Raw genomic sequence first — 26,368 nt, forward strand, 5'->3', positions numbered from 1 at the left:
GAACTTGTGGGTGGATTTTGTCATTTGTGGACTGCCTAGTTGGCCACAGGATTGTCAGGCAACTGGAAATGTGAATTTCTACTGTTCGTGGGACAATGCTTATAAGCAACACAAATAAATAGGTTATTTTGTACCTTCTGAATTTTCTGTGCCTACTGTTACCATAGTGACAGACTTAGCTTTGTGTGAAGAAAGAAATGAATGTTTAAAGTACTTTCAGTAACTTTTTTACTGCCTTCTCTTTATTTGCCTCGACAAATTTCACTATGCATGTGAGGAGCATAAAAATAAATTTGACATTTTGATAAATTTGTCCAGAAAAAATATAGATTTCATCAATTATAAAAATAGGCTTGTCTAAAATGATTAGAATTCTTTTCCTCAAATCCATTTTTATATATAGGCAATATTATAAATGTCATCTGGCTATATAGGACAGTCAATTATATTTCTTCACATAATGATACCAAAACACATATTGTTTCTCTTCTTTACCTGAGAAATGCCCTTTACACTAATTGAAATTCTAAAACCAAAGTAGGCACATACTCAGAACCTAAAATGTAAACTACTGTTGATGGTGATAAAATATTCTAAAAGATCTCTGTTTAGTCACATTTAAAAACCACAGAGTATTTGAAACTGGAAAGAGAATAATTGGATTAGTCAAATGAAAATGTTAGTACCATAAAGTTGATGTCAGTCCACAGAAAAGTGTTGTAGTATGAATTTGCTCAGATTAATGATTTGGTCTTTACAACTTTGAATAACATGTAAATTAAAGAACAATTCCATTGGATAAGAAATAATTCAAAATTTTATGGAGTAAACATTTCTTTTTTTTTTTAACATGGACCAATATAAATACAGATTAAAAAAGGAAAGAATTTGCTAGAAGCATTATATGTGCTTCAATTTTTGAATAGCTGCTTATTTTTCACAAAACTACAATTGTTATCTCTTATCATGACCATAATAGTATAAAAGGACAAATCAATGCATCTTTTGTTGAACACTACATGTACAGTTCCTTCCTCCTTTCCTTCCCTCCTTCTCCTCCCCTTCTCCTTCCTCTGCTTCACCCATATCTCTATCTCCATCTCTTTCTTTCATTTTTTGTGTGAAGACAGACCTCCTGCCTCAACCTCTTGAAAATGTTGATATTACATCAGTTTACCAATATTGTTATATGATGGGATATGCCATTCTGTAAATATGTTTCTCTTATTGGTTAATGAATAAAGCACTGTTGGCCAATAGGAAAGCAAGATAGGTGGGACTAGGTGACTAGGAGAAGTGAGGAAGTAGTAGGGAGGAGTTCCAAGATGGAGGACCTACAGGGTAGGACGTCAGTCTCTCTTCAGTAGATGAGACCACGTGGAAATACTTAGATTAATAGAAATGGGTTAATATTTAAGACAGAGCTAGCCAATAAAAAACTAGTAACTGGCCTGCAGCTTTATATCAAATACAGGGTCTCTGTGTGTTATTGGGGCTGGTGTGGTGGTAGGTGGGCTGGCAGGGAAAACATACTCATAACAGTTATACTTGTTCTTAGAGCTATGCTTTATGACTAGTATATTATTGTTTTTTAAAAACTAAGGTATTAAGGACTACTAAGAAAATATTAATTGGAGTGGTATGCACCTAGAATTTATGGAAATCCTGTTCATAATGACATACAACAACTTTTGTTTGCCAGACATAAAGGGATGTGGACAAATAGCAAATGAATTGCTTGTCAAGAAGTTCAGAATACATAAGTATTTCTATATATAAATAATGTCATTTGAAGTCATTCCCAGTCTATTTTATCAAACCAAAATGTGTTCATTATCTTTTTGTCATTTTGACAATATTTGAGAAGAACAATTTGTTTTAAATTAAATGATTTATTTGGCATACGATTATGAAGGGCTCAGTCCAAGCTCTTTGGCTCCATGTTTTTAGAACACAGTAAGGAAGAACATCGTGATAGAAGGGCTGGACTCAGGAAATATCCTACAATCATGGCAGCCAGGAACAAAGAATGCAATGGAAGGAGTCAGGGTACAGATATACCTGTAAAGTGGCCTGCTTCTTCCAGCTAAGCCCTGCCTCTTTTGTTTCTACTGCAACCTAAAATAGCTGCCAGCTAGGGACCAAATATTCAACAACAGTGCTTGCAAGATACATTTCACATTGAAAACCTAACACAAGGATTTCATGTCTTACAATGTATAATATATTTCATGCATCTTGAGGAAATCTAGCCTAAGAGGTTACCTCCATCTTAACAGGTGACTTCCCATGCAGATCTAATAATGATCTACAAAAAAGCTAGAGTTCAAACACTATATGAAGCCAATGGCAGACTGGAGAAATAAACTGTCTACCCTGAATGTATTTTTATTCTTTTGTTCATTTTCAGTGGTAGATCTAAACCCATGGCCTGGCACATGCTAGGCACATGCTGCACTACTGAGTCATTCCACATCTCATAAATTTAATGGCCTCTTGTTATGTATCCAAAGTTTTGTCAGACTAGACAACAAAGAAGAAAGCAGAAAGTAGATGCCTTGGTAAGTATGAATATGGCACATCCAGATCACAGTGATCAAAACCAATCAAATGAAATCAAACTAGCCATTCATCACTAATGAGGTGGTGCTCAGAAACAGTACAACTGTGGTACAACTGTGAGAATGTCTTCTTCTGTTTGTGCTAAAGGAACATTCCACCAGATGCATAGCTCAAAAAGCATGGTTTGCCTTCTCAGCTCTGAAGTCCTAGAAGCCCAAGTCAAGATGAGGGTTTTGTACTCCTTGAGTTTTGCTTCCAAGATGCTGGAGGGAAGAGCAGATAAGCCCCAGGCTCCAAGAAGCCTCTTTAAACAGAACTTTAATCCCCTTTAAAATGGATGAGCCTTCAGTATTAATTCCCTCTTTAAAGTCTCACCTCCTGATAATATCACCTAGTTAACATTTGTTAAACATTTGTTCTGATTGTAGTGTTGTAATAGAAGAGAGAAAAGATGATACAGACAGAAGAAGGAGAGCTATAGTTAGCTGTGCCTGGCAGGGTGTGGGAGGAGAAAGGAAAGACAGGTCAGCAGCAAGGACTGTTGAGAGTAACTGTAGATTTTCACTGGGAGTATGTGGAAATGTTATTCTAGTTGCTTTCTTTTCTAAGTGAAATGTGAACAACTTTTCAGCAGAAGTTAAGGAGTTATCAAGGGGTTATTTAAATTTGAAGGAAAGGGAAAAGCTAGAATGACTCATGTGAAAGTCATGGACAGTTGGTTCATTGATAAAGGAATGTGGTGTGGTTTCCAGCCATCCTGAGGAATGTACTTGGAGTTTAAGATTTTAACTGTAAAGGACAACCAGACATCTGGCTTTTATGTGTGCTTCCATAGATGCAGGGATAGAGCAGGTGTGAGCTGTATCTTATCAGACTTGTAATTTTCCCTGAGTACTTAAGAAGGGAAAAGAACAATATGATTGAATATGTGTAAAGGACTAAATGTTTTTGTGCCTCTTCAGAGATGCTGTGTTAAAATATAGCTCCCAGACATTGGATGCAAAGTTATAAGTCTGTGATAAAGATTATATGAGGTTCTTAGGTCCTTAACCCAATAGGGCTGGTGGCCTTTAACAAATGGAAAGGACACCAGAGTTATCTACTGTGAGTGCCCAGTAAAGACTGTGTGGAGACTGTTGTGAGGAGTCTTTAAACAATGAGTACCCTGATCAGACAAAGTCCTGTCAGTGCTGCATCTGAGCAAAGGGCAGGGTGACAGTGTGTGCGAGGATGTAAATGGAATAATGACCAAGAGTCTAAGTAGCTAAGAGGAAACCGAACAAGGTAGCAGATAAATGCTGAGCTGCAAAATCAAATAAGGTCAATCAACTAGAAGTGGGAGGTCAGTTCAATGTGTATCTCGGAAGATAAGATCCTGGGTGATGCTTGCTTGTCATGGAAATCATGAAGGTGATGCTGTCCCTGATGACAGCCTAAAAAGTGAGTGTAGACAGAATAAAGTATGTATTAATTGCAAGCCTCAGGAAGTGGAGAACTCGGGTTACTGAATGGATTATACCGATACTGCAAGTTAACAACTTCTACAAAGGCAAAAGCCTTAGGAAGAGCTGAATGTGTGGCTTCTTGACACAATATTTGTTGCCTGTGGGCAAGGTCCTGCAACATAACACTGCAAAACATAAGAAATGGATGAAGGAATAAGAGAATAAATATGAGCAAATTTTCAAAATAATATAATCAGCAATTGATCATGAACTAAAATGAAATGGAGGAAAGATGGAGAAAGACCCAGAAGAGAATTCACTGGCCTCTGGCTTGATCTAATGGAGAGACCATGATGTCATTGCCATGGGAGATTAGATTAATTTTTGAAGAAATTATTTGATGTGACCTTGAGATACCTAACTATTGAGTACATAGCTAATATTAATTATTACATGGCTACGTGGAGCAAAATTTATTTACTATTTTTATAGTATTAGCTGATTATTTAAATGATTAGCAGTTTTTATAATTGGAAGTTAAATATGACCTTTTACATAGGAGCTTGTAGACACAGTTAATAGCATTGTTAGGGAAAGCACACTAATAATTCAGAGTGTAGATGCTTTCCGAATGTTCTACATAGATACAGAAAATTATTTTACAGAAAATTCATATCTTTCATCTACAAGCATCATATGATGTGAAACTCCTTTATAGCTTAAAATGGGAATGACAAAATATGGCTTATCATTGGGGGGTTCCATCTGTTTTTATTTGATGTAATAACATTTGCTACATATTGGTCATTGGTTCATTGGTTGCTTTTTGTTTTGTTTTCTGTACTTTGTAAACATGCCCTTTAGTCATGAAACAGTTTTTTATTGAACCAAAAATAGAGTAATGGTAGTACTGCAGAAAACCACAAAGCAAAAGGCAGACTGTCTCAGGTGTTTGACTCTAAGAGGGAGGAAGGTAGTCTCAGCAATATTCATGTAGTAGTCTTCGCATATAGATTGTGTTGACCATGTCTTATATTCATTTCTTTCATTCAAAGATGTTTAATGATCTTTTCAGAATTTGCCACTAATCTTAAAATTCAAGTGTTTATTATTTTGTATTATTCATTAACCATTTCTTTTTCCATAACAAAGGCTGGAGAAATAAATGGTTCAAAAAATGATGAGATCTGTTTAGCATCATCCCTAGAGTTTATTTAGTGAAATATGTTTTTGCTTTTTAGTCCATTTTCTGCTGCTATAACAAAATACTGTAGACTAAAATATAAACAATACAAGCTTGTGCAACTTTGAATTCTGGCGGCAACACCAGCATGTGGTCAAGTTGTAATTCTCAAGTTGTAATTCTCAACCACAATGTAAGAAAAAGGCAGGAAAGAGGGAGAAATCAGTTTAACTGACCCATCTCCTCAGCAACCCACTATGTCCATCTCTAACCAATGCCTCAGTTACAGCACAAATCTGCACATGAGAAAGAGCCTTCAGGAAAAAGCTACTATGTTATGGTCCCGCTTCACAAGCGAGTTGAACGGAGGGTGACATTTCCAATTACAGGAAGATACATTTAAACTTTTGTGACTTCTAATTTGTCTCTAAGATCATTATTGTGTGCATTCACCAAAATATATAGTAAATTTAACTATTGAATATAAATTATCATAATAAGGAGTGATTGTATGTATGAACGTCAAGGTAGGATGACTTTTTGATACCTTTATGATTTCAGGTAAAGATTTAGAAAGACAATTTCTGAGGTATATTAAAATTATTTCAGAAGTTATGGATTGTGTGTTAAGGAAATATTCTTTTTGGACCGTGCTCCTCGAATCACAGTTAAGTGAAAAGTGGTGTGAACCGTGTGATAAACGGTTATCTCTTTGCATCAGACAAGCCATCATTCCTAAGTGCATGGCTTTGCAAAGATTTATAGCTCCCTGCCTTCGTGCTGAGTCTCTTCAGCTTTCTGTGATACATTTCCACTAACCTGGAGGTTAAGGCATTTCTTGATCATGGGATATCTGCCTGCTGCTCAGCTCTGGAATTCTTTATAAAATTCCAGAACTTGGGTTAGAAATTGACTTAGGGAATCCAATAAACTCACAAGTCTTGGAAGTCATCCAAGCTAAATTTATAGACTGGAAGAAATATGGGCTTTCCATTGTTCTCTATTTCACCTTTCTGGGGTTTCTTTTGTGTCTATGTACGTGTGCAAGTGTAAATTTATCATTGTGCTGACACTGGAGTGGAAACAACCATTGAGGGGACCCAGGTCAAGAATTTTCACTTTGGATCTTCCCCAGTCTTTCAGAACTTTGACCCAAACTTGTTCCAAGAGTGAATTTCTCTCTGTAGGATGTTGATGTTAGAAAATAAAGAGTTGTTCTTGCAAGTGAGTTGTGTGAGTCTAACAGCTGAGATGATTGTCTGCCAGCTACGTACAACTCCCAGCTCTGTGTTCCTCTTCCTGCTTAGTTTTGGCCTGTTTGAGACAGGATCTGAGAGAACGTGATCCTAAATGTTATCTCAGTTGATTCTGTGACATGGTGATAAGGGAAAGGGAGCAAGCTTGGGTGTGTCTAAGAGACATCAGTCTTCTTTACATGTCTGTGATATAAGCTGCAAAGATCCAATCAGTATCATTAACCCTGCTATTGAAAACTTGTCTTGTGCTTGCAGAATGGGTTTGCTGTTGTGAGGCCTCCAGGCCATCATGCTGAAGAATCTGCTGCCATGTAAGTACCAGGACCCACTGCCATCTTCAAGTGCCATGGTTGCTGGCAGTCACCTGCCCTGTGCATGTTTCTGAAGCCTCTAATTGTTAACAGATGGACTGAAAACTCTCGAGAGGTACTCCCAGAAGCAGATTTATGGCTTCAGAGATCATATAGCGTTTAAAAAAAAAAAAATGCTCTGAACATTATTTATAATGGTTTTCCTGGATGATTTGCCTTCTTATTTCTCTGTTCTTCTCTATTCCACAGGGGTTTCTGCTTTTTTAATTCCGTTGCAATTACCGCCAAATACTTGAGAGACCAACTAAATATAAGCAAGATATTGATTGTAGATCTGGTATGTATGCCTGCCTAGGGTTGCATTTTCTGTGACTGTAGATAAAAGAGAGTGATGTGTATTTCTCTGTAAGTTGTCTTGCTTTTAGCACTTGCAAACAACTGAAGGGTGTGTTTCCTTTGAATGTGGAAACTCATTAACCTCAGGATTGCAGTTCTGCAACCATAAACATTCACGTTTCACTTTCATGGTGTTAACTGCAATTTAATGAGAAGAAGGCGCAGATCAGGGTGACTTTTATGATGCTTAAATGAATTGATACTTCCACAGTTAAAATAACCCAACAGAACCTGAATTTACTTTTCCCTGCAGAATATAGACTTTAAATAGTCAGATGTGCTGGGAGGAATGCTGTTGCTTTGGTAACCAATTGGCCACTTCCCCTGGTTAGCAATCATGTCCCTTGTTGTGCAACACTGGTGTTATTAAAACAAGTCAACATGTCATTCTGTGTGAAAAGATCTCAGGTCTCAGATGCCAGTTTGGGATGACTCCCTGCAGGAACCTTGAGTGGTTAGAAGTCAGAAGCCTTGGATTTATCTTGAATTTTAGCATGAAGCATTCTTACACAATAGTTACAATTTGTTTAACAAATGGTTTGTTTAAATGCAGATGACACTTGGCAGGCTGTCTAAAACGTATTCATGAATAATGAGCTGGAGATCTGCCCCATACAGAAAGGACCAACCCATGAAAGGACGAGGGAAAACCAGTGGTGATTTATGAGCCCCCTTTTCGGTTAGCCCGCACTTCACCAGGAGGTGTAATAGGTTGTCTGACAAAGCATAGGCAGGAAATGAACCCTGGCATCCAAGCCAAACCTGCTGCATCTGCACTTAATTAATTTTTGCAGGTGATAAAAGATTTAAAGGCAAAAAAAGCTAGAGGTTTCTTTTCTTTTCTTTTTTTTTTTTTTTTTTTTTTTGAAGTGCAAGCCCTTAATAGTTTAAATCTTGTTCATATCTGCACTCATAATTAAATCTTATTGGAAGTCATGACATCAACCTTCAGCCCCTTAGATTTAGTTAAGTGGGCACCCCCAAAGGGTGGAGAGACCACTAACAAAGTCATGTAAAGAAATATTTAAATAAAAATGAAGAATTTTAAAAAATGAAAGCTTGACAACCACATCTATGATTTGGTTAGAATAGATATTTTTCATATCGTGGCTTTTCTGCAGGCATTTTCATGGGAAAAAATGATGAATTCTAATTTTCCATATGTTTTCCAAACATGCTTAAGTTTCAAAGTAGGTCATAGCCTATTAACAGGCTGTGTTGAAGGCCAGAGATATAACACTACACAGTTCTTGTGACTTTGCATGAAGACATCCATACCTATTTTCTCAAATATATTTGAAATGATGTTTTTTAAGTAATTAATTACATTTCTAAAAGCCACTATTCTTGTAGTTTTGTAAGCATGGGATTAGAAAGATAGGCCAAAAATTTTGAAGAAAAGATGGCAAATGAAGATCCAGGAATTCCGTGAGTGGGCAAGGTGATTGGTCGGCTGTGTTCTTCTTAAGAATCATGGGCTATTCTAACTGTACAGATGTTTATTGAGTTGATAGCCTTTGGGTCTGACTGTAGAGATAATCTGATTTGATTTGTATATTGATTGACTTGGTATCTCTAAAGAGTCAGTTTCCTATAAGTTGCTGGCCTTTGACTGTGATTTTGCCCCATTTCCAATTCATAAAGGACCATCATTTCCCAATAGGCTCCCACAGATGAAAAGTTTTTGTTTCCGATCTTCTCAGTGTATGAAGTCTTGTCCAAAGGGTGGCCTCTGAGGTCACCACCAGCCCACACATTCTTGCTTTCGAGTCTTCCAAGCTCTGCAGCTGCAGGGTACTTTGAGGAAACTCCTGTTTCTTCCAGCAGCTGAGAAGGAAGTTTTCAAGACCCACAACATGCCAGACACCCTTTATCCTTGGGTCAATAGATCTGCTCTGCAAGTTATAGAGAAAAGATTCTTCAGTGAGAAAACACCTCCATCCTCTCAGGTCCACTAGCCACATAGGCTCTAGGGCCCTTAAAAAATAAAAAAAATAAACTATCATCTAATAGTTTGATCAGGCATTTTATATCCCAGTAAATATAAAGAGTTGCAAATCACCATCTATTTGGGTCAGGGCCTAATTCAGAGGCATTTTACATGTTAGGCAGATATGATTCCAATGATTTATGAAGTCTATTCATTCCCTTTCTCTGTCTGATGCACAAATCAGTGCGGAAAGTAAATAGGTGTATTTGCTCTTCCATTTTCAAGAGCACAGCATTGCCTTCTGGGTAGCAGCATGTCTGTGGAGTAGGCTTTCTTGCTTGAGTCATATAGATTTCAGGTAATGTGATCTAGAAGGCAATTTAGGAAGATCCCAATTTCCCTTAAGTTTTCTTTTCTTTCTTTATAATGAAAGGTGACATCAAATATCTTTATATTTTAGGAAATTCCATTGTTGATCAAAAACATTTAGCACTTTGTCTCCATATAATAAATAATTATAAAGGATAATATTAACTGGAAGAATAAATGATCTATTCAAAACTATTTTAAATAAGAATAAAATAGGTAGATTGTAAATTCTTATAATGAATCTATTTTAGTACATATTTTAACCAGTAAAATATTGATATGTACTTTTCCATAGTTTTAAGAACATCTTAGATTCAAGATCTATTTTAAGACTGTGCTGATTCATTTCATTTTTATGGTAATCTCTCAGAGGCAGAAGTAAGTTTCTTGTCTTAGTCTGATACTGTTGTTGCCATGGAGAAGCAAGCTCAGATAGTTCATGAGCAGTCATTAGTTTGAATGTTTTGTGACAAGGAAAATGGAGTAAGTAGCAGGAGGTACTCTCAACCCTACTCTTTAAGATGTAGCATCACACAGATTACATGGATTCATATTTATCTCTAAGTAATTGGCAAATAAATACAGAATTAATAATTAGTCAAGTATTAGAAAGGATTTGTGTGTTATTATAAATAATATCTGCTGTTTTTTTCTTTCACTGTGGACAAGATGAATTTCTCCCAGTGTGGACACTGACAATCACCCCACACAGTTTTGAACAGCACCTGATTTTGTACCAGGAGAAAAGTGTCCTCTTTTTTTATTCCCCCTTCTTCTTAAATAAACCTTTTCAATGGCACTAAAGAACTAAGAATAGTCAAAGCAGTGGGGTTTGTTTTGTTTTTGTTTTGTTTTTTTGTTTTGGTTTTATCTTCTGCTTTTCCAACTCTGGACTGTTTTATACCCAGAACAAAATTTGTCATACAGTCCTGACTATTGCTACTGGAAGGGAAGCAGGGATGTCCCTCAACTGTTGTTTTCTTTAGAGTTATTTTGGTTTTGTTTGTTTTTAAACACATTCGAGATAAGTAGTAGCCAGTACAAAATACATTGTGGCTTAAATTGTTTCATTTTTGTTCATATAAAGAAAAATAATTTTACTACCTTTTCCTTTCTTTTGAACATTCAGAAATCCAGTAATTAATATATTTCCAGCAAGTTATGTTTTTTTTTTTTTTTTTTTTTTTTTTTTTTTCTGGTGCATTTGTCTTTGGATAGAACAAGTTTCTGAGACAATTCCTATCTGCTTGAGTAATAGGATTTTCTGATCACTTTTGAGTATGTGTGATACGCGAACCACAGTGGGGATTACTGTATGTGTACACCATGGATAGTAAGCTCAGTTGGACGTTTTCAGCATCAAGGAGGCTTTGGAAGTATCTAGTAGAATTGGGGGCTGGAGACTGGAAAAGCAAAAGATTCTGTCCTCATCGAGGAGGATGGTTAGTTCCCAAAAAATTCACTTCGTAAGCTTGCTAAAAGGGTTAGAAAAATAAGGATATAATTCAACTTTGAATTTGCAGTAATAAGTGGATTCAATAACCAATTTCACAGTGTACTATATGTAGATATGGAAATTCTTGAGCATCAGAATTTTTTTTAGAGTAGAGATAATATTATGTCATATAAGATTTTTAAATAATTAATTCAAGGTGTTTAACATTGTGTTCACTTAGCAATGGTAGAAATCATTGCTTTAAACAGTATAAATCTTACTGATATAAAATAAAACCCAAATGTATTTAAATAGCTACAAAATACCTAAGCTCTTTATAACTGTATAAGTGAATAATGTAACAATAATATTTTTCTGCATAAAATGTGTAGGTCAGCATTCTTTAGCACTCTGCTTCTTTTTCCTCAGAAGATACTAAATGCATTACTAAAGTCCTATCTGAATTCTTTTTAATAGAAATATTTAAAAACGTTACTCCTTTTATTGTTTCCATTAGTTATGTCATTTGTGACATGTATCTATATTAAAAATAGAGTTACCATCAAGTTTTGAATCATTGTCACCCTCAAATGTCCTATAAGTTATTTATTCATTCATTGACAATAGAAATGTTTTTTGTTTTGTTTTATAAGAAGTTGGAGAGGTGTGGGAAAGACAGAAGGATGAGGAAGGAAGCTGGGACTAGAACCATGACACAATTGGTATCTGTGAGACATACTGGCCTGGGTTGCCTAAGCCCCTTTGCCATCTTCTTGCTTTGGCCCAAATGATTTAACAGTTAATGAGCTCATGCTCCTGTTTTTTCTATTCTTGCCATCACGGTTTTAGCAAAAATTGGTATGAAGTCCTTTTCCCATCTGGCATCTTTTTTGAAGTGACACTAGCTGTTCAGGGATTGCTATCTGGACTGAGTGGTTCAAGAAAGCCAATTTATTCAGCTGGTTGCAAAGCCTTTGACCTTAATGGTGGGACTTGGCAAATCAAGGCATACATGTATGGTTTAGTGTTCTGTCAAGAATTGTGAAAATACTCTGTAAGCCATAGGTCCTCCTGAAAAAGACTAGTTTGTAGTTTAAACTTTGGTCTTTCTTTTTCTTTTTTTTTCCCAGAGGCCAATGAGGCTAGTTAATTAAGCCTGAGGGGTTATGAACTGTTGGCAGTTAATAAGTCATAAAATTCCTCTATAAAACAGGATGCAGGATTCCATCACTGAAGCAAAGAGTACAAAGCGCCGATGTATAAATATCTAATTGTACCGAAGGACTGGGCTTTCTCAGTGACTGCTCATCTGGAGTCTCCAGGGCATGCTCGCTGTGGTTTCCTGATTTTAGAAGCCAGTTTTTTTTTTTTTTTTTTTAAATGAGAGCATTAAAGGGTAATTTGCCTGAAAGTTCAGGAAGGAGTGGTGTAGAAGCAGGCTGAAAGGGAGAAAGAGAAAGATGGGTGAGAAGACAGAAAATGAGGAAGGTGGGGTAGGAAGAGAGGAAACAGGAACAAGAAGAGCCGCTCCAGAGTCAGACTGAAGGTGCTTGTCATCTGTTTTCTTCTCCCTGTAGGATGTTCACCATGGAAACGGTACACAGCAGGCCTTTTATGCTGACCCCAGCGTCCTGTACATTTCACTCCATCGCTATGATGAAGGGAACTTTTTCCCCGGCAGTGGAGCCCCGAATGAGGTTCGGTTTATTTCTTTAGAGCCCTGCTTTTACTTGTATCTCGCAGGTAATTGCATTGCGTGATTACCCCTCATTTTCTTGTCCTTTGCTGGTGTTTTAAATTACACCAGATTACCCACTTGTCCCACAGGACCGGGAACCAGTGCAGAGCAAGTGCATAACCCAGAGCGCTGGCTGTCAAGCAGAGCTGGGTGATTTGACGCTGTTTGATGTTTATTTGGAGACATGTGCTTGTTTCCCCCCCTTTTGTTTCTTCCCTTTCTTCCCTTCTCTACCCACAGTGGTGTGTTTTTCTATTCCCAGGTTGGAATAGGCCTGGGAGAAGGCTACAACATAAACATTGCCTGGACAGGTGGCCTTGACCCCCCCATGGGAGATGTAGAGTACCTTGAAGCCTTCAGGTTGGTACTTCTTTCTCTCAGAAAGTTTCAGTTAGAAAATACCAAATGTGAAAGAGAAATGTGAATTCTCCACAAAGGAGATATGCATAAGAAAATAAGGTTTATCTAAACCTACTAATCATATTTCCCTCTCACTCCAAAGGGAAAAAATTTATTAATTGGCTTTGTCTGGAAACTTCTGCCTATTACAATAGGTGAAGCGGTTTACAATAGACATTCATGCATTAAATGTTCTGAGAAGACCTTGCATGATCTATGTAATTTTGTAGAACAAGTATTTCCCAAGCTAAAATCCCTTTGGAATTTTTAAGTCGTTGGCCTGTGCTGTCCCATCCAAGAGCAAATACTTTTCTGTATTTCCTGCTTATGTTAAAATATTAGCCAATTGTTTGTTTTCAGCTTATTTAGGAATAAAGTCTGCCACTTTTGTTTTTACTAAGCAAAGATTGACAATTCAAACAAGAAATAAAATCTTGTGTTCTGTCTCTATCCCACACATGGTCTGTCTCTTTCTCTCTGCCTCTCTACCCTCCCTCCCCCCACCCTGTGAAATTTTAAAAGAAATATCTTTTCTAGAATTAAATAATAGTAAAAACAATGTCTTTGGAAAGGTCTTTTAAAGAAAAAAAAATCTCACCTCATCTTGCAAGATCTAGAGGTTTAACTTATTAGTTATGCACAGCTTCCTACCTGTCTTATTTAGTTAACAGTAAAAACTAAACAACTGTATAAAACAAACATGAGAGGTACTCATAGTTTTGAAATTTACCATTTCAATATATTTGAGCAAAGGGGGATTCCAGGGAAAAGTTTCAGTCAGTAAATGACATTCCTTTGTGTCATGCAATTTTCATTTTCTCATCAAAAGGTCACTTATTAGAAAAGAGGGCCACAGGAATGATAGAAAAGTAGCTACATATAAAATACCAATACTTGACTTAGTTTTTGGTATATAAATGAAAATCCTGCCCACATTTTAGATGAACACTTTGGGAAAAAAATATATATACAAATGTGTTCACAAAAGTTAGAGAAACAAAAACAGAAACAATTTCATTTACTATAAGCTTAGGCTGTATTTGAAGAAAAATTGCTAATTAGCAGCAAGTCTAAAATACCACTTAAAAATAATTAGCATCTTAAAGGAACCCTAAATATTTTTAGATGTTAATATTATTATATTAACATATAAAATATAAACATACATAGCATATAAATAACATATATGGATAACATTTATGTTAATATTTTTAATGTATTTAACACATATAAAGTTAATGTGGCTTCATGACACATATTACATTATCAGTCCTATGTAGAAATGAATCTTGCATGCACAGTGGTAAAGGACAATTTATATTTTGCTACTATTTATACTCACATCAAAAAATGAATGTTAGATGAGTTTGTTTCCTTTGAACATAATTTCATTTAATAATAAACAAACAGATGTCAAGTGTACTTTCTTATTTTGAGAATGAAAGAGTCACTGAATCAAAAAAGGCACTCTACATTTGCTTGGAATGTGGATGAGTTATATTTGTAAACTGTTATGAACTCCCCAGTTCATTCAATGTTACCTGAGTTTAATTACAGAAGGACCTTATATACTACCAGAGGAATTAAAAACTGTTTATATAATATTCATAATTATTTAAAAATCAGGTTTTAAATTATAATAATTAGTTGAAAACTATTATTAGTTGAAAATCTATCGTGGTTGTATTTTAATGTTTAGTGTGTGAGTTAAGAAAGTAAGCAATTCATTCAAAGAATATTTCTTAAATGCACATTACGCCATGGACTGTGGTGCTTGGAATTCAGGACTGTCTTGCACATGGGCAGTATTAGAGAAGTGAAGTGTAACTCTTCTGAAGACAACATGGCCTAGGCAGAAATGGCCAGCACTCTGTGGAAGGTCAGGGAAGACTGTGAACTGTTTAGCCTTTTAAGTATGAGTAGAAATTTGCTAGGAGAAAAGGAACTTATGAGGAGGCATGAGATGGTCTGTCATCCTGTCATTACTTGAAGGGCAGGAAGGGACTTTGGTAGAAGGTGAATGGATCATAATTAATAGTCTTTGACTCTGCATATGTGTTTGTTTTGCTGTCCGTGGTAATTTGAATGAGAATGGCCACAGTAAGCTGAAACTTTTGAATACTTAGTTACCAGATAGTGTCCCATTGAGGAGGATTAAAAGTTGTGGCCTTGGTAGAAGAGGTTGGTCACTCTGGGTGAGCTTTGAAATTTCAAAAGACTCATATCATTTTGGCATCTTTCTTGTGGATCAATATATGAACTCTCAACTATTCATGTGACCATACTTTTGCTCTGCCATCATGGACTCTAACCCTCTGAAATTGTAAATTCAATTAAATGCTTTTATATAGTACCTTGGTCATGGTGTTTTAGCATAGAAATACAAAAAGAAGACAGAAGTGGATTCAGGTTATTGTGACAGACACGGCCTTATAATTTTCTGGATGACTGTGAACCATCAGACTAGAAAAGCAGTTGAATGCTATAAACAGGTATTAATGGGTAGCCTATTAGAAGCCTGGAAGATAGCAATAAGAACTATGTGGAAGCCCAGCTCCAGGGGCTTCAGAGGCAAGGAAGGACTTCCACAGCCACTGGGGCCAGAGAGTGAAGGACAGGGCTCTTTCCCAGGTCCTAAGAATTTGCCTGACTTACATTAAAAAGTAATGTTTTGGCAGAAGTTCCTGTCCTGAAAGCCACGCCTAAGCACCCACAGAAAGTTAGTATTAATTATAAATGCTCAGCCAATAACTCAGGCTTGTAGCTTTGGAGCCTGTCCTGGAATTCTCTCTGTAGAACAGGCTGACCTCAAATTCACAGAGATTCACCTACTTCTGCCTCCCAAGGGCTGGGATTAAAGGAATGGGCCACCACCCAGCTCATATTTTTTATCTATGCTTTGCTGCATGGCTTATCACCTTTTCTCATTACAGAACTCCCATTTGCCTCTCTCTGTGTCTGCTCACTACTCCTGACTCTGTCATTCTTCCTCCCAACATTCTCCATTTGACTCTTCTGCTTAACTTTATCCTGTTCAGCTATTGGTCAGGTAGCTTCTTTATTAAACCAATCACAATGACATATACTCACACTGTATAAAGGAATATTCCACAGCAATGAACCAATTGCTTTGGTAAAGATTTCAAGACAGCCTAATATTGACTCTGTTGCATAGTTATTAGTAATCACTCATATTCAGGTCTACAATTAAAATGAACAATTAAGGAGAAAACCCTATCAAAATGTATCCTTTGAAAAGGAAAAGAGAATTAGGGGTTAATATTAGAGACAAGGCTTATGCTGAAAAAGATGAGTTAAGGAGAAGCCTTCACAAAATGGAATAAAGGGAGGGGAGGGAGCCCTCAGGCAAGACCCCACCCAGCTAAGCTTTCAACTTGTGAAAAGAAAAGGCCTAAGTAACTTTCTGTTTCTAAAAAATTTTTTTACAAATGTGATTCAAGGGGGCCAAGCCCAACCTCAAGCCAGCATCTTCTATATGGTTCTGGCTTTAGAGTCATGGAGGAGGCACCAATTGTAGAGTCTTTCTCTACAGTTTAGAAGCAGTCCCTGCATGAAGGTTCTGAATGAGTAAAAGGCCCTGAGAGGCCATCACATAATGCCATCAAAGAGAAGCCTAGGATGGGCTGGAGGTGTCAGAGCCATGTGATATCTGCTAATCAAAGCAGAATACAAGAACCAGAAAGAGCCCAAGAGAGAATTATGTTTTAGGCAGCAAAGCTAGAAGGGCAGAGTGATCGAACACCTTTGACTTTAGACATGGAACTTCTGGATCTGGCATTTACTTTGAGCTTTGATCTTGCTTTAATTCGGTATTTCCTCACTGTGACAGTATTTCTTTCTTTTGAAATGATAATGCATATTATGTGGAATTGTGTGTAGAATGTGTGTAATTTGCTTTTTTGATGTACAAGAAGTAACAGGAAATTGCCTTGAGTGTCAGAAGAGATTTTGTACTTTGGGTTTTTAGATACTGTTGAGACTGACAAGTATGAAGACTTTTGAATTTGGACTAGATGTATATTTCATTATGATATGGCCACAGGCCCATGCAGGCCAGGGAATGGAAAGTGGAGGTTTGAAGGCAAATGACCTCTATAGGCTCTTATGTTTAAGTGTTTGGTCTCTGTTTGTAGAGGATTAGGTGATATGCTCTTGCTAAAAGAAGTATGTCACTAAGAGTGGGCTTGGAGGTTTTAAAAGACTCACCTTTTTGTAGTTAGCCCTCTTGGCCACCTACTTCTGGATCAGTATGTGAACACTCAGCTGTTACTGCCACCATGTATTTGTTATAACATTATGGACTCTAAGCCTCTGAAACCATAAGCCCAATTAAATGCTTTCTTTTATAAATTGTCTTGGTTATGGCAATTAATCAGAGCAATAGAAAAGTAAGACATTATTTAACATCTATCTATAAATTATCCATCTATCATCTATCATCCATTGGCATTTTTTAAATTTTGCATTTAAGTCAGATGGACTCCAGAAATAATAATAATTAATAATAATAATAACAACAACAATAATAATAAATGTTCATGTCACATATATATATAATAATTCTTTCATGTATATATTATTATATAGCATAACTGATATAGTAATAAATTTTGTAGTAATAAATAAATATTGGCACGCATGTATCTGTATTTTTGCATGTATATGGGGCAATTCTGTGCATGTGTGCTGCTATGTGTCAAGACCAGAGGCTTACTGACAACAGATATCTTCATCATGAGATTCTCCACTGAATTTACTGAGACAGGGCCTTTTGCTAGACCAGGAGCTTACAGACTATCTCTTTTAGGCTAGACAGATTGTTCTGAGGGTGTCCTGTTTCTGTCTCCTTAGTGATAGGGTTACAGAAAGACCACCATGCTTCCTTGGATTTTAAGTAAGGTCTGAATTCTGGTCTTCATTTATCTTCTACTCCATCTCCTCAGTCTCACTCTCAGGAGTTATTCTGAAATGTAGGATTAGAATCCAATATGTTTCTGTATTTTTGAAATATTCCTTACAGGTTTGTATGTCTAAGAGCCTGCTCCCATACTAAAGGTGTTTTGGAAAGTGGAGAAACCTTCAGAGAATGATGGAGCCCACTAGAAGTTAGGCCATTGTGGGTGTGCTGTTGACTTTATAATATGCATTCTTTCTTGGTGCCTCCTTGTCTGTGAAGTGAGCAGCTTTATTCTTGTCCCCTGTTGTAATGCTCTGCACCATTACAGTCCCAGCTGACCTTGGATGGTCATTTTCCCTTCTCAGTGGAATACTTCAGGTGTTTTGTTACAGTGGCAGGCTCATGAATAATAAATAAAAGAATAATAGTTAACCTTTAAAACAATACTTTTCCCCTGCATTTAAATGGAAAATGTTTCAGGTACCCATGTTTGAGTGTAGACAGTGGAGGTAGGGGAACAGGTAAAGAGTATATTCTCTCTCTCTCTCTCTCTCTCTCTCTCTCTCTCTGGCTGTTATAAGTATCTTTGCAGCAAAAGTCTCATTCTCAATGAAGGTACTGATATAATATGATGAACTGTATCAAAATATGTATTTAACTCTGATTTATGTTATGTTCTTTTTCTATGGACCAAGATGAAAATTGTAGATAGACAAGCATTTTCATGTTTACTGTGTTCTTCATTTTAAAAATTAAACAGCTATATTATTACAGCTAATCTGTTATTTATTACAAGCAGTTATCATTGATCTCTGGGGTAATTAAAGAGTAAATCTATGGTTTTTCATAAAAAATTTAGAAAATATTCAAGAATATTAAATATCTTTTATGGTCAACTAAGATATGTTTCCAAGGTTACAATTTATAAGGCAATTATGGCTATTTATAATGAAGTCTTATATGCCAAGTCCTAGTTTAAAAACTTTATAAGCGTTATGGTTAATTAAAATTCTGAGCATAAGTCACAGTATCACGAACTGGAAGAGCCATGACCTGAACTTTTATGTTGGGTCTAACCTCTGAGCTTTTTTGTTTTACCACATTGATACTCTCTTATGTCCTGAAACACTAAGGAGTGATAAAGCAGAGCAAATGTTGCGAAAAGTTAAGGCTTTCATACACCCTCTGCTGCCCAACCTACACAAAAATGGTATCTATGTGGCAAAGAGTTCCTCCAAGACACTGATTGACCTTGTCAGAGCAGAGACAAAGTAAGAACTGTAAGAGGAGAAGTACATGACTCAGCATAAATGAGCCCAGAGATGTTTGAGAAGGCTACCTGTAACTTTGGACATCCTTTCTGTTACTAAGAGAAAGGCAGATGCCTTCTATTCCTTCAACAGATGTCAGGGTGCCTACTAAACACTGCTCAGTCATTTCAGAGGCCTCTGCAATGATCTCAACTTCTTCACTGTGCCTTACGTGCACCAGGCCCATTGTTTTTATAATGCCTAGTTCTTTGTTATTGATTTTTATTAAAGTGACTACCTTAGTGCTAAAATTGCTATTGTTTGTTTTCAGTGTGCTGATGCAGTCTATATGTTACACTTCTAGTTATACTTAATGAAGAAAAATTCTCCAAGTAGTTTCCTTCCTTGTAACAATTTTCAGTGCAGAAGATAGTGGCAGAACTTGAAATTTTGCCTATGTTACTGAATGAATGTGTGACAATTCTTATGTAGTCACTATTTTTTTTTTAATTTTTGAGATTATAATTGTTTCATATCTCCTTAACTCTTTTTTTTTCATCCAAACCCTCTAATATACCCTTTTGTATTCTCCTTCAAACTCATAGGTCCTTTTTTTCATTAACTATTATTACACACACATACAGATAAGTATATACATATATGCATTCCTAAATACAACCTACTCAATCTATATAATATTACTCACATATATTTGCAGGTTGATCATTTGTTATTTGATAATCAGCTGGGATGCTATTTCCTAGAGAAGGCTATTTCTCCCATTATCAGTGTTTCTTGGTTGCCATTGTGTTGGGTTGAGGTCACATGAGCTTTCTCCATATAGTTTGGTGTGTCTATCACTGTCAACCTTGTTAAGCCCGTGTTTGGGGAGCCATATTGGTATCTTATGGATGTAGCTTCTAATACTAATGAGACACAATGTTACACAAAATTCCATTTCTATTACTCTTAGAATCTTTCTGCTCCTCCTTTTGCAGTGTTCCCTGGGCTTTAGGTGAGACGATGATTTGTAGATGTAACTACGGGGACTGGGCTCCATAGCTCTGTATTTTGGTTGGTTGTAATTATCTGTTGTGATCTCCATCTGTTGCAAAGCAAAGTATACTTTGCTTGGGGTGATATGTGTATAAGGACAAACATTAGAACATAGTTAGGGATTATAATGCTTTAGAAAAGTGATGTCTGTAGTTTCTACTCCAGGATGTGTGACTTCCCTAGTCCTGTATAGTTGGCTAGATTTCCATTACCAGTTATGGTTCCCCTCTTGTTGAAAAGGTCATAAGTCCAATTAGAGAGCTGTTGGTTGTCAACAAGATATGTGTGTCACTATTACACCCTTAGGTTAGCATGTCATGCTTGTTGTTGATGTGGTTCATAGGTATCATAGTTGGGTAGGACTATTGGTTGCCTTCCTCCTTTGGAAGTTTGCATGGAACTTTCAGGTACTATGGAAATACTCAAGGATGGGGCCTTTTTGGTCAGTTGCAGTTCAGAGGCCTCTGGGCCTCAATTCTGAAGTGAGTGGTATCTTCAGCAATAGTGACTTACCCTCTAGCTCTGGGGAAACCAAGGACAATAACAATAGGATGTATGTTTTGTAGGATGTATGTTTCGGGACTTCCTTGGACAGCCCTGACGGACAGCTTAAAATAGCACTTCTCATGTCTGGTGTTGGGTTTCTGTTAGGTGGTCTTCAGCTCTTGGAGGTAGCATGTCAGTTCCACTGAGAAAAGTTCATATATATATATATATATATATATATATATATATATATATATATATACACACACACACACACACACATACATATATATATGCATATAATATAGTATATATATTCATATATGGTATATAATTGCATATACAAAACTCATGTATTATAAGGGTTTTTTAATTAATTGATTCTTTGTGGCTTTCTCAGAATCCTTGTTGTTATTTTACCCTCCTCCTTTCATGTTTACCTCCACTCCATGCCTCCCTGTTTAATTTCAAAAGAGAATCACAATGGAGGCCCTTCTATGTCCATATGGTCCACATCCATGAACTTAATAGTAAGTGGATAATATTTGAAAACAACTGTACAGAACATGTTTAGACATTTTTTCTTGTCTTATTCTTTAAACAATATAGTGTTGTAGCGTTTACATTATATTAAGTGTTATTTGTAATCCAAGAGTGATTTAAAAACTGTTGGAGGAAGCTGAGGAGGTAGCCTAGTGGAGGAATGCTTGTCCATCATGTAAAACCCTGAGTTTGATCCCTGCCACTATAAATTTCATTGGTAGATTAATTTGAAATATATGAACAGATGACCACAGGTTGTACACAAATATCACATAGTTATACAATAAGGATATAGGGGATGTAAGCTCCTGCAAAATTGAGTTTCTACAGGAAAAAACTGCCACGGATTCTGAGTAAAGACTATACCAGCTCCCAAAATGCAAGTCGTTTTGGCATATGCTAAGGGTGTAACTTAGCAAGGGTCATAGAGCTGTCATTCTGCATTGTGTAAACGTGTTTTGATTTTATGGAACAAATGCCAAGCCAATGCATTATATTCTATAGCTACTTTCATGAGTATTTGCCACTGATGAGACTTTCCAAAAGACAAATGTCTGTAACATGAGCTATGCAGAGAAAATCATCTCAAGGCAAAATCAACTCAGAATAATTGGAGTTGACTGAGGCTTCTCAATGTGCTGAGAGGGAGATTTTAGAGTTATAGTCCTTGATAGTATTACTGTAAACACCATTTTCCCCCATTTTGCTGGCTTATGAAGTACCTGTTTCATCAAAATGTGTTGTACTTCATGTTGCAGACTTTGCTAAACACCTTTGGCCACCTAAGCAAATAAAGATGTTAGAAGGACAGCTTCTTGTTTCTAAGCTAAAACAGTCAAGCCACTTGAGGACATAAGGTCATTCCATCGCCCTCTGTCTCTTCCTTCTGTCTTCAGTTCATAATTATTTGCTTACTTCATAAGTGAACTTAACATTTATTATTGTAAAACTGTCGTAAACATTCTCAGTTCATCATTCAGACTTTCAATTCTGTCTTCCAGACAAGTTCTTTAAAATAGAAGTGCCGTCTGCCCATGATCCCTCTACTGGTTTTGAGAATGGAACGGGGCTTTGCTGTCATATTCCTAACACACACACTCTGCTGACAACTACTAAATAATGGTCTGCCTCGCATGTATGTTTTTGCCACAGATCAACAGCAGATCATTTAGAACAAGACACATAAATAATTACATCTTATTTTCTCTTATTGTTATTTGATCAAACACGTCACCATTTTTAATTAATTTTAGAAGACTATTTCCAGAATCCCTTGTTACATTCACAAACTAAAGAAAAGGCCATTTTTCCCCCTCTAAGAAATTTGTAAATAAGATTACACACGAATGCTCAAATGCTTAGTTTCCTCATGCAGGAAATATTGTTCTAATTTTAATATAATTTAATTTTAAATTGTTAAGAAAACAATACTAGTGGAACAAGAATATAAAATGATGATAATAGCAATATAGAGCATACATTGAGGTTGTAATATTTTGGTAGTTGTTTGTTTTCAAAATACTTGGTGCTTTTGAAAATGCTGTTTTTTTCCAAGTGATGACACCAAGGCTCTTAATGCTCCCTAGGTCTGTTGATATTACACTCTTCTAAGTGGTGGTCAGCACTTTGCTGGCAGTGCTCTCAGGCATCCGTGAGAAGATACTTATTAGACTAGACTACAGGTGACAAGATAATAATATGGTAAGGCTGTGTTGGCAAATGCTTGGGCTCCTCACCAGGTAACAGTGTAACATTTTGAAATTGGAAAGTGCCTCTTGGACTTTTACTTCCTCTCACATATCTCTAAGAGGCTTCTGTCCATTTGATACAGTGAATTTATCAATTCAAACCAGACCCCTGTGACCTCCATCTTTCCTGATCACAGTGCATTTATTTACAATATAATTTTTTATGTTTATTCAAACAAACATGTTCTCACATATATTGTTAGATTTAAAAGTTAATTTTTAATAGAAAACAGAATGAACCTTTAGATCTCATTTTGAAAGAAGGAACGATCTCTTGTCATTTGAAGCTCAGTTTCAATAGCATCAAATGATTTTGGGGTCTTGTTTTGTTTGTGAGTACTGTGGCCAATGCTGCCTGGTGTTGGAATGACCCCTCCCATCAGTGACAATAAGTATATTTTGCTTATGATATTGTGTTCTTTCTCAAGGATGCCCAAGACATTTTAGGAATGAGGATAAAATTTCTTGAAACAATTTGCCAATATGAAATACTGTACTTATCAAATTGGCCTTGCTACCTTCTTTCCCAGACCATTTATCATAGCTTACAAATCAAGCCCACATTTTCTCTCTCTGAAAGACTCAGCTAATAAATACGATGTGGACCTCAAATCTGAACTTGTCACTCAACCCTGAGAACAAAGCAGTGATGACTTTCATCTATTAAAGTTTGATTTCAATAGAAACCAATACATACAAATTTATAGCTGTTGTGAACTACAGTTTTATTCATTATCCCTATTCTGTTCTCTATATTCAGAATGTTGAGATATTTCAAGAAAAGTGATCAAAACTGGTTGCAAAACACACATGAGTAAATTTTAGGAAATTGTCAGCTCTATCTGCTCTTTTGCTCTGGGAATAAACATAAGAGCATTTTTTTCATCTGTGCAACATATTGTACCAATTTTCATCAAAAAATTGCAATTTCTATAGGTGTGTGTCTCTAGATACCCTTAGAATTTCTGCTCTTTGACCCTGAGGGAAAATTGATCTTATGCACACCTGTCCTCTTCAGGAAGCTTGCAAACTTGATTTCTGAGCTGAGCATCAAAGAGATATGATGTTATTAGACAGTATGGAGCTCAAGTTATCAGAGTCCAGGAAATATCTTGAAGCCTTTGGTTTTGGAATGAATGATATCTTCAGTGGACAACTTCTTAAAATAGTTCAAATGCTATAATTTACTTTTAAAATTTATTTTAAAGGGGAAGATAAACTATTAAAATTTTAAGAAAGTGTTTTTCTTTGTCAAATGAATGCTAAAGCCTAAAATTTCCATGAATTTGTGCAATAATTAAACAATTTTCCAAACGATAAGGTGTCATTAAAAGAATGGTTATATTTCTTAAATGTTTCTGTACTAGTCCTCCTAAGACAGGAGGTCAATTTTGTGCTTAGAAATGGTGTTGGTGGTACACGCCTTTAGTCCCAGCACTGGGGAGGCAGAGGCAGGAGGATCTCTGTGAGTTCAAGGCCAGCCTGGTCTACAGAGCTAGTTCCAGTACAGGCTCCAAGGCAATAGAGAGAAACCATGTCTTGAAAAACATAACAAAACAACAACAACAAAAACAAAACAAAAGAAAGAAAGAAATGATGTTGTCATTTTTAAGATGAAAAACTGAATCACAAAGCCCTCACTTTGCACAGAAATCTTCCCAGTGTATGTGGAGTTCCCTGAAATACCAAGACATGAAATAGAGTCCACAAAGTATTATATGACGTTTCCAGGCTAGAAATAACATATCCGCTGGACTGTCAGTTTAAATGATTGTGCTATTTATTAAACAGTTGTTTGTGATATAGCCATAATGGAAGATAAATATATTGGAGAAATTATGAAGTTTAACTGTTGTAATTTGCTCTTTCAGAGTTCTAAGATTTTGCTGCATTTACTGACAAGCAAAGTTCTGACCCAAACAAAACTCACTCAACTCACCCTTGTCCCGCAGCCAACTGCTCCCAGAGCTCAATGACTTCGTGTTTTAGTGTGGCTCATTTTTTTTTTTTTTTTAACTGAAGAAAATTCTTTTCTCATTCCATGACTTTACATCTAAAGTTTGCCAAAACTAGATTTATTGAGATGATAAGTAATGTGGGAAAAATAGAGCATTTCGATATACTGTGAATATAAATCTATTCTCCTTTTGTGAGAACTAAATAAATATTATGATTTACTATGGTGAATTTACTCCTCGGGTTCCTCGGGTGGAGAAATCATACTTGTGAAAATCCTGCTTCTCCCAAGTCTGAAGGGCAGGGTTGAGTTTCACAGATGATGGAGTGGCAGAACCTTTAGGGACAGATCCAGTATGTACAGGGCATCAGACCCTCAGTTTTCCATCTCTTATCCCCATGACTTGATATCACATAGATGAAACTAGCACATTGACATCTGTTCTCATTTATGTGGGTATTTAAACTCTGGTACCTTGTGGAAGGCGAAGGCTTATCCCGGTATCTGGCATAAATCTGCCCATCTTTCTTGTGGGCGCAGCAGAACTGGGTACTGGCTGTCTAAACATGTTCTGAGGAACAGAACTGATGTAAAGCCACAAGGAGGACAGTGAGTTTACGAACTGCAGGAGGAAGATGGTACAAAGCATTCTTAACATAGTAGCTCATATTTCATAATATGGGAACCATGAGGGGAGATTAATGTTTGAGTCTGTCTTAAAGCTCAGGAGAATTTTAGATCAATCCACTTCTCAATTTGAGGATTTTTGCTTTCAAATGCAGTCTTATATTTTCTACTGAAGAGATATGTATCATTGCACTTAAAATCAAATGTTGATCTCCTTAGGGTGTGAATATTTACCTTTCTCACAGCTTCATGAAATAATAGCAATATTGAAGTTACTGAAGTAGACTGAGTCTCAGAAACAATGAGCTTTTTTTTTTTTTTTTTTTTTTTTTTTTTAATGAAACAGGAGAAAAGGTCAAGGCTTGTTCAAAACCTGCGATGGAATGACATAGACGCGCATTTAGCGTATTTCCTCTTCGATACTTGTAGTTTGAGACACTGTCTTTCAGATACTGGATGGAATGGATGGTCCGCTCACCCCAGTGCTTTCCATGTGTGCCAGTCCCCTCCCCAGACATATTTCTGCGGCTTTAACACTCTGTGTGTCCAGAAATTCCAGTGTGAAAATACCACTTCAGAAAAGCAATGACTCCTTACCCTTCAGCAAACATAATTACACTCAGTGTTCCAGCAGGTGGAAAGGCAGGGATAAACTTTGTTGACTCCTTTAAATAACATATTAATTCCTGAACTACTCAGACAGCTAAGGTCTGCCCAAAGAGTCAGTATATTCCATTTGATTGAGTTTTTAAGACAAAA

The 26,368-nt window shown here is 36.4% G+C and overlaps 1 protein-coding gene across 1 annotated transcript in view; it reads left to right on the forward strand.

The window, feature by feature from the left end:
* Hdac9 (histone deacetylase 9) overlaps positions 1–26,368 on the forward strand; it is a 757,858-nt gene that overhangs the window by 598,287 nt on the left and 133,203 nt on the right. The window contains exons 18-21 of the mRNA XM_051175100.1: positions 6,702–6,757; positions 7,007–7,094; positions 12,465–12,584; positions 12,888–12,985. Of these exons, the coding sequence (XP_051031057.1) occupies positions 6,702–6,757; positions 7,007–7,094; positions 12,465–12,584; positions 12,888–12,985 (362 nt within the window). The remainder of the gene's footprint in view (positions 1–6,701; positions 6,758–7,006; positions 7,095–12,464; positions 12,585–12,887; positions 12,986–26,368) is intronic.

The sequence above is a fragment of the Phodopus roborovskii genome, unplaced genomic scaffold, assembly GCF_943737965.1.
Source record: "Phodopus roborovskii unplaced genomic scaffold, PHOROB, whole genome shotgun sequence".
Classification (NCBI taxonomy): Eukaryota; Metazoa; Chordata; class Mammalia; order Rodentia; family Cricetidae; genus Phodopus; species Phodopus roborovskii.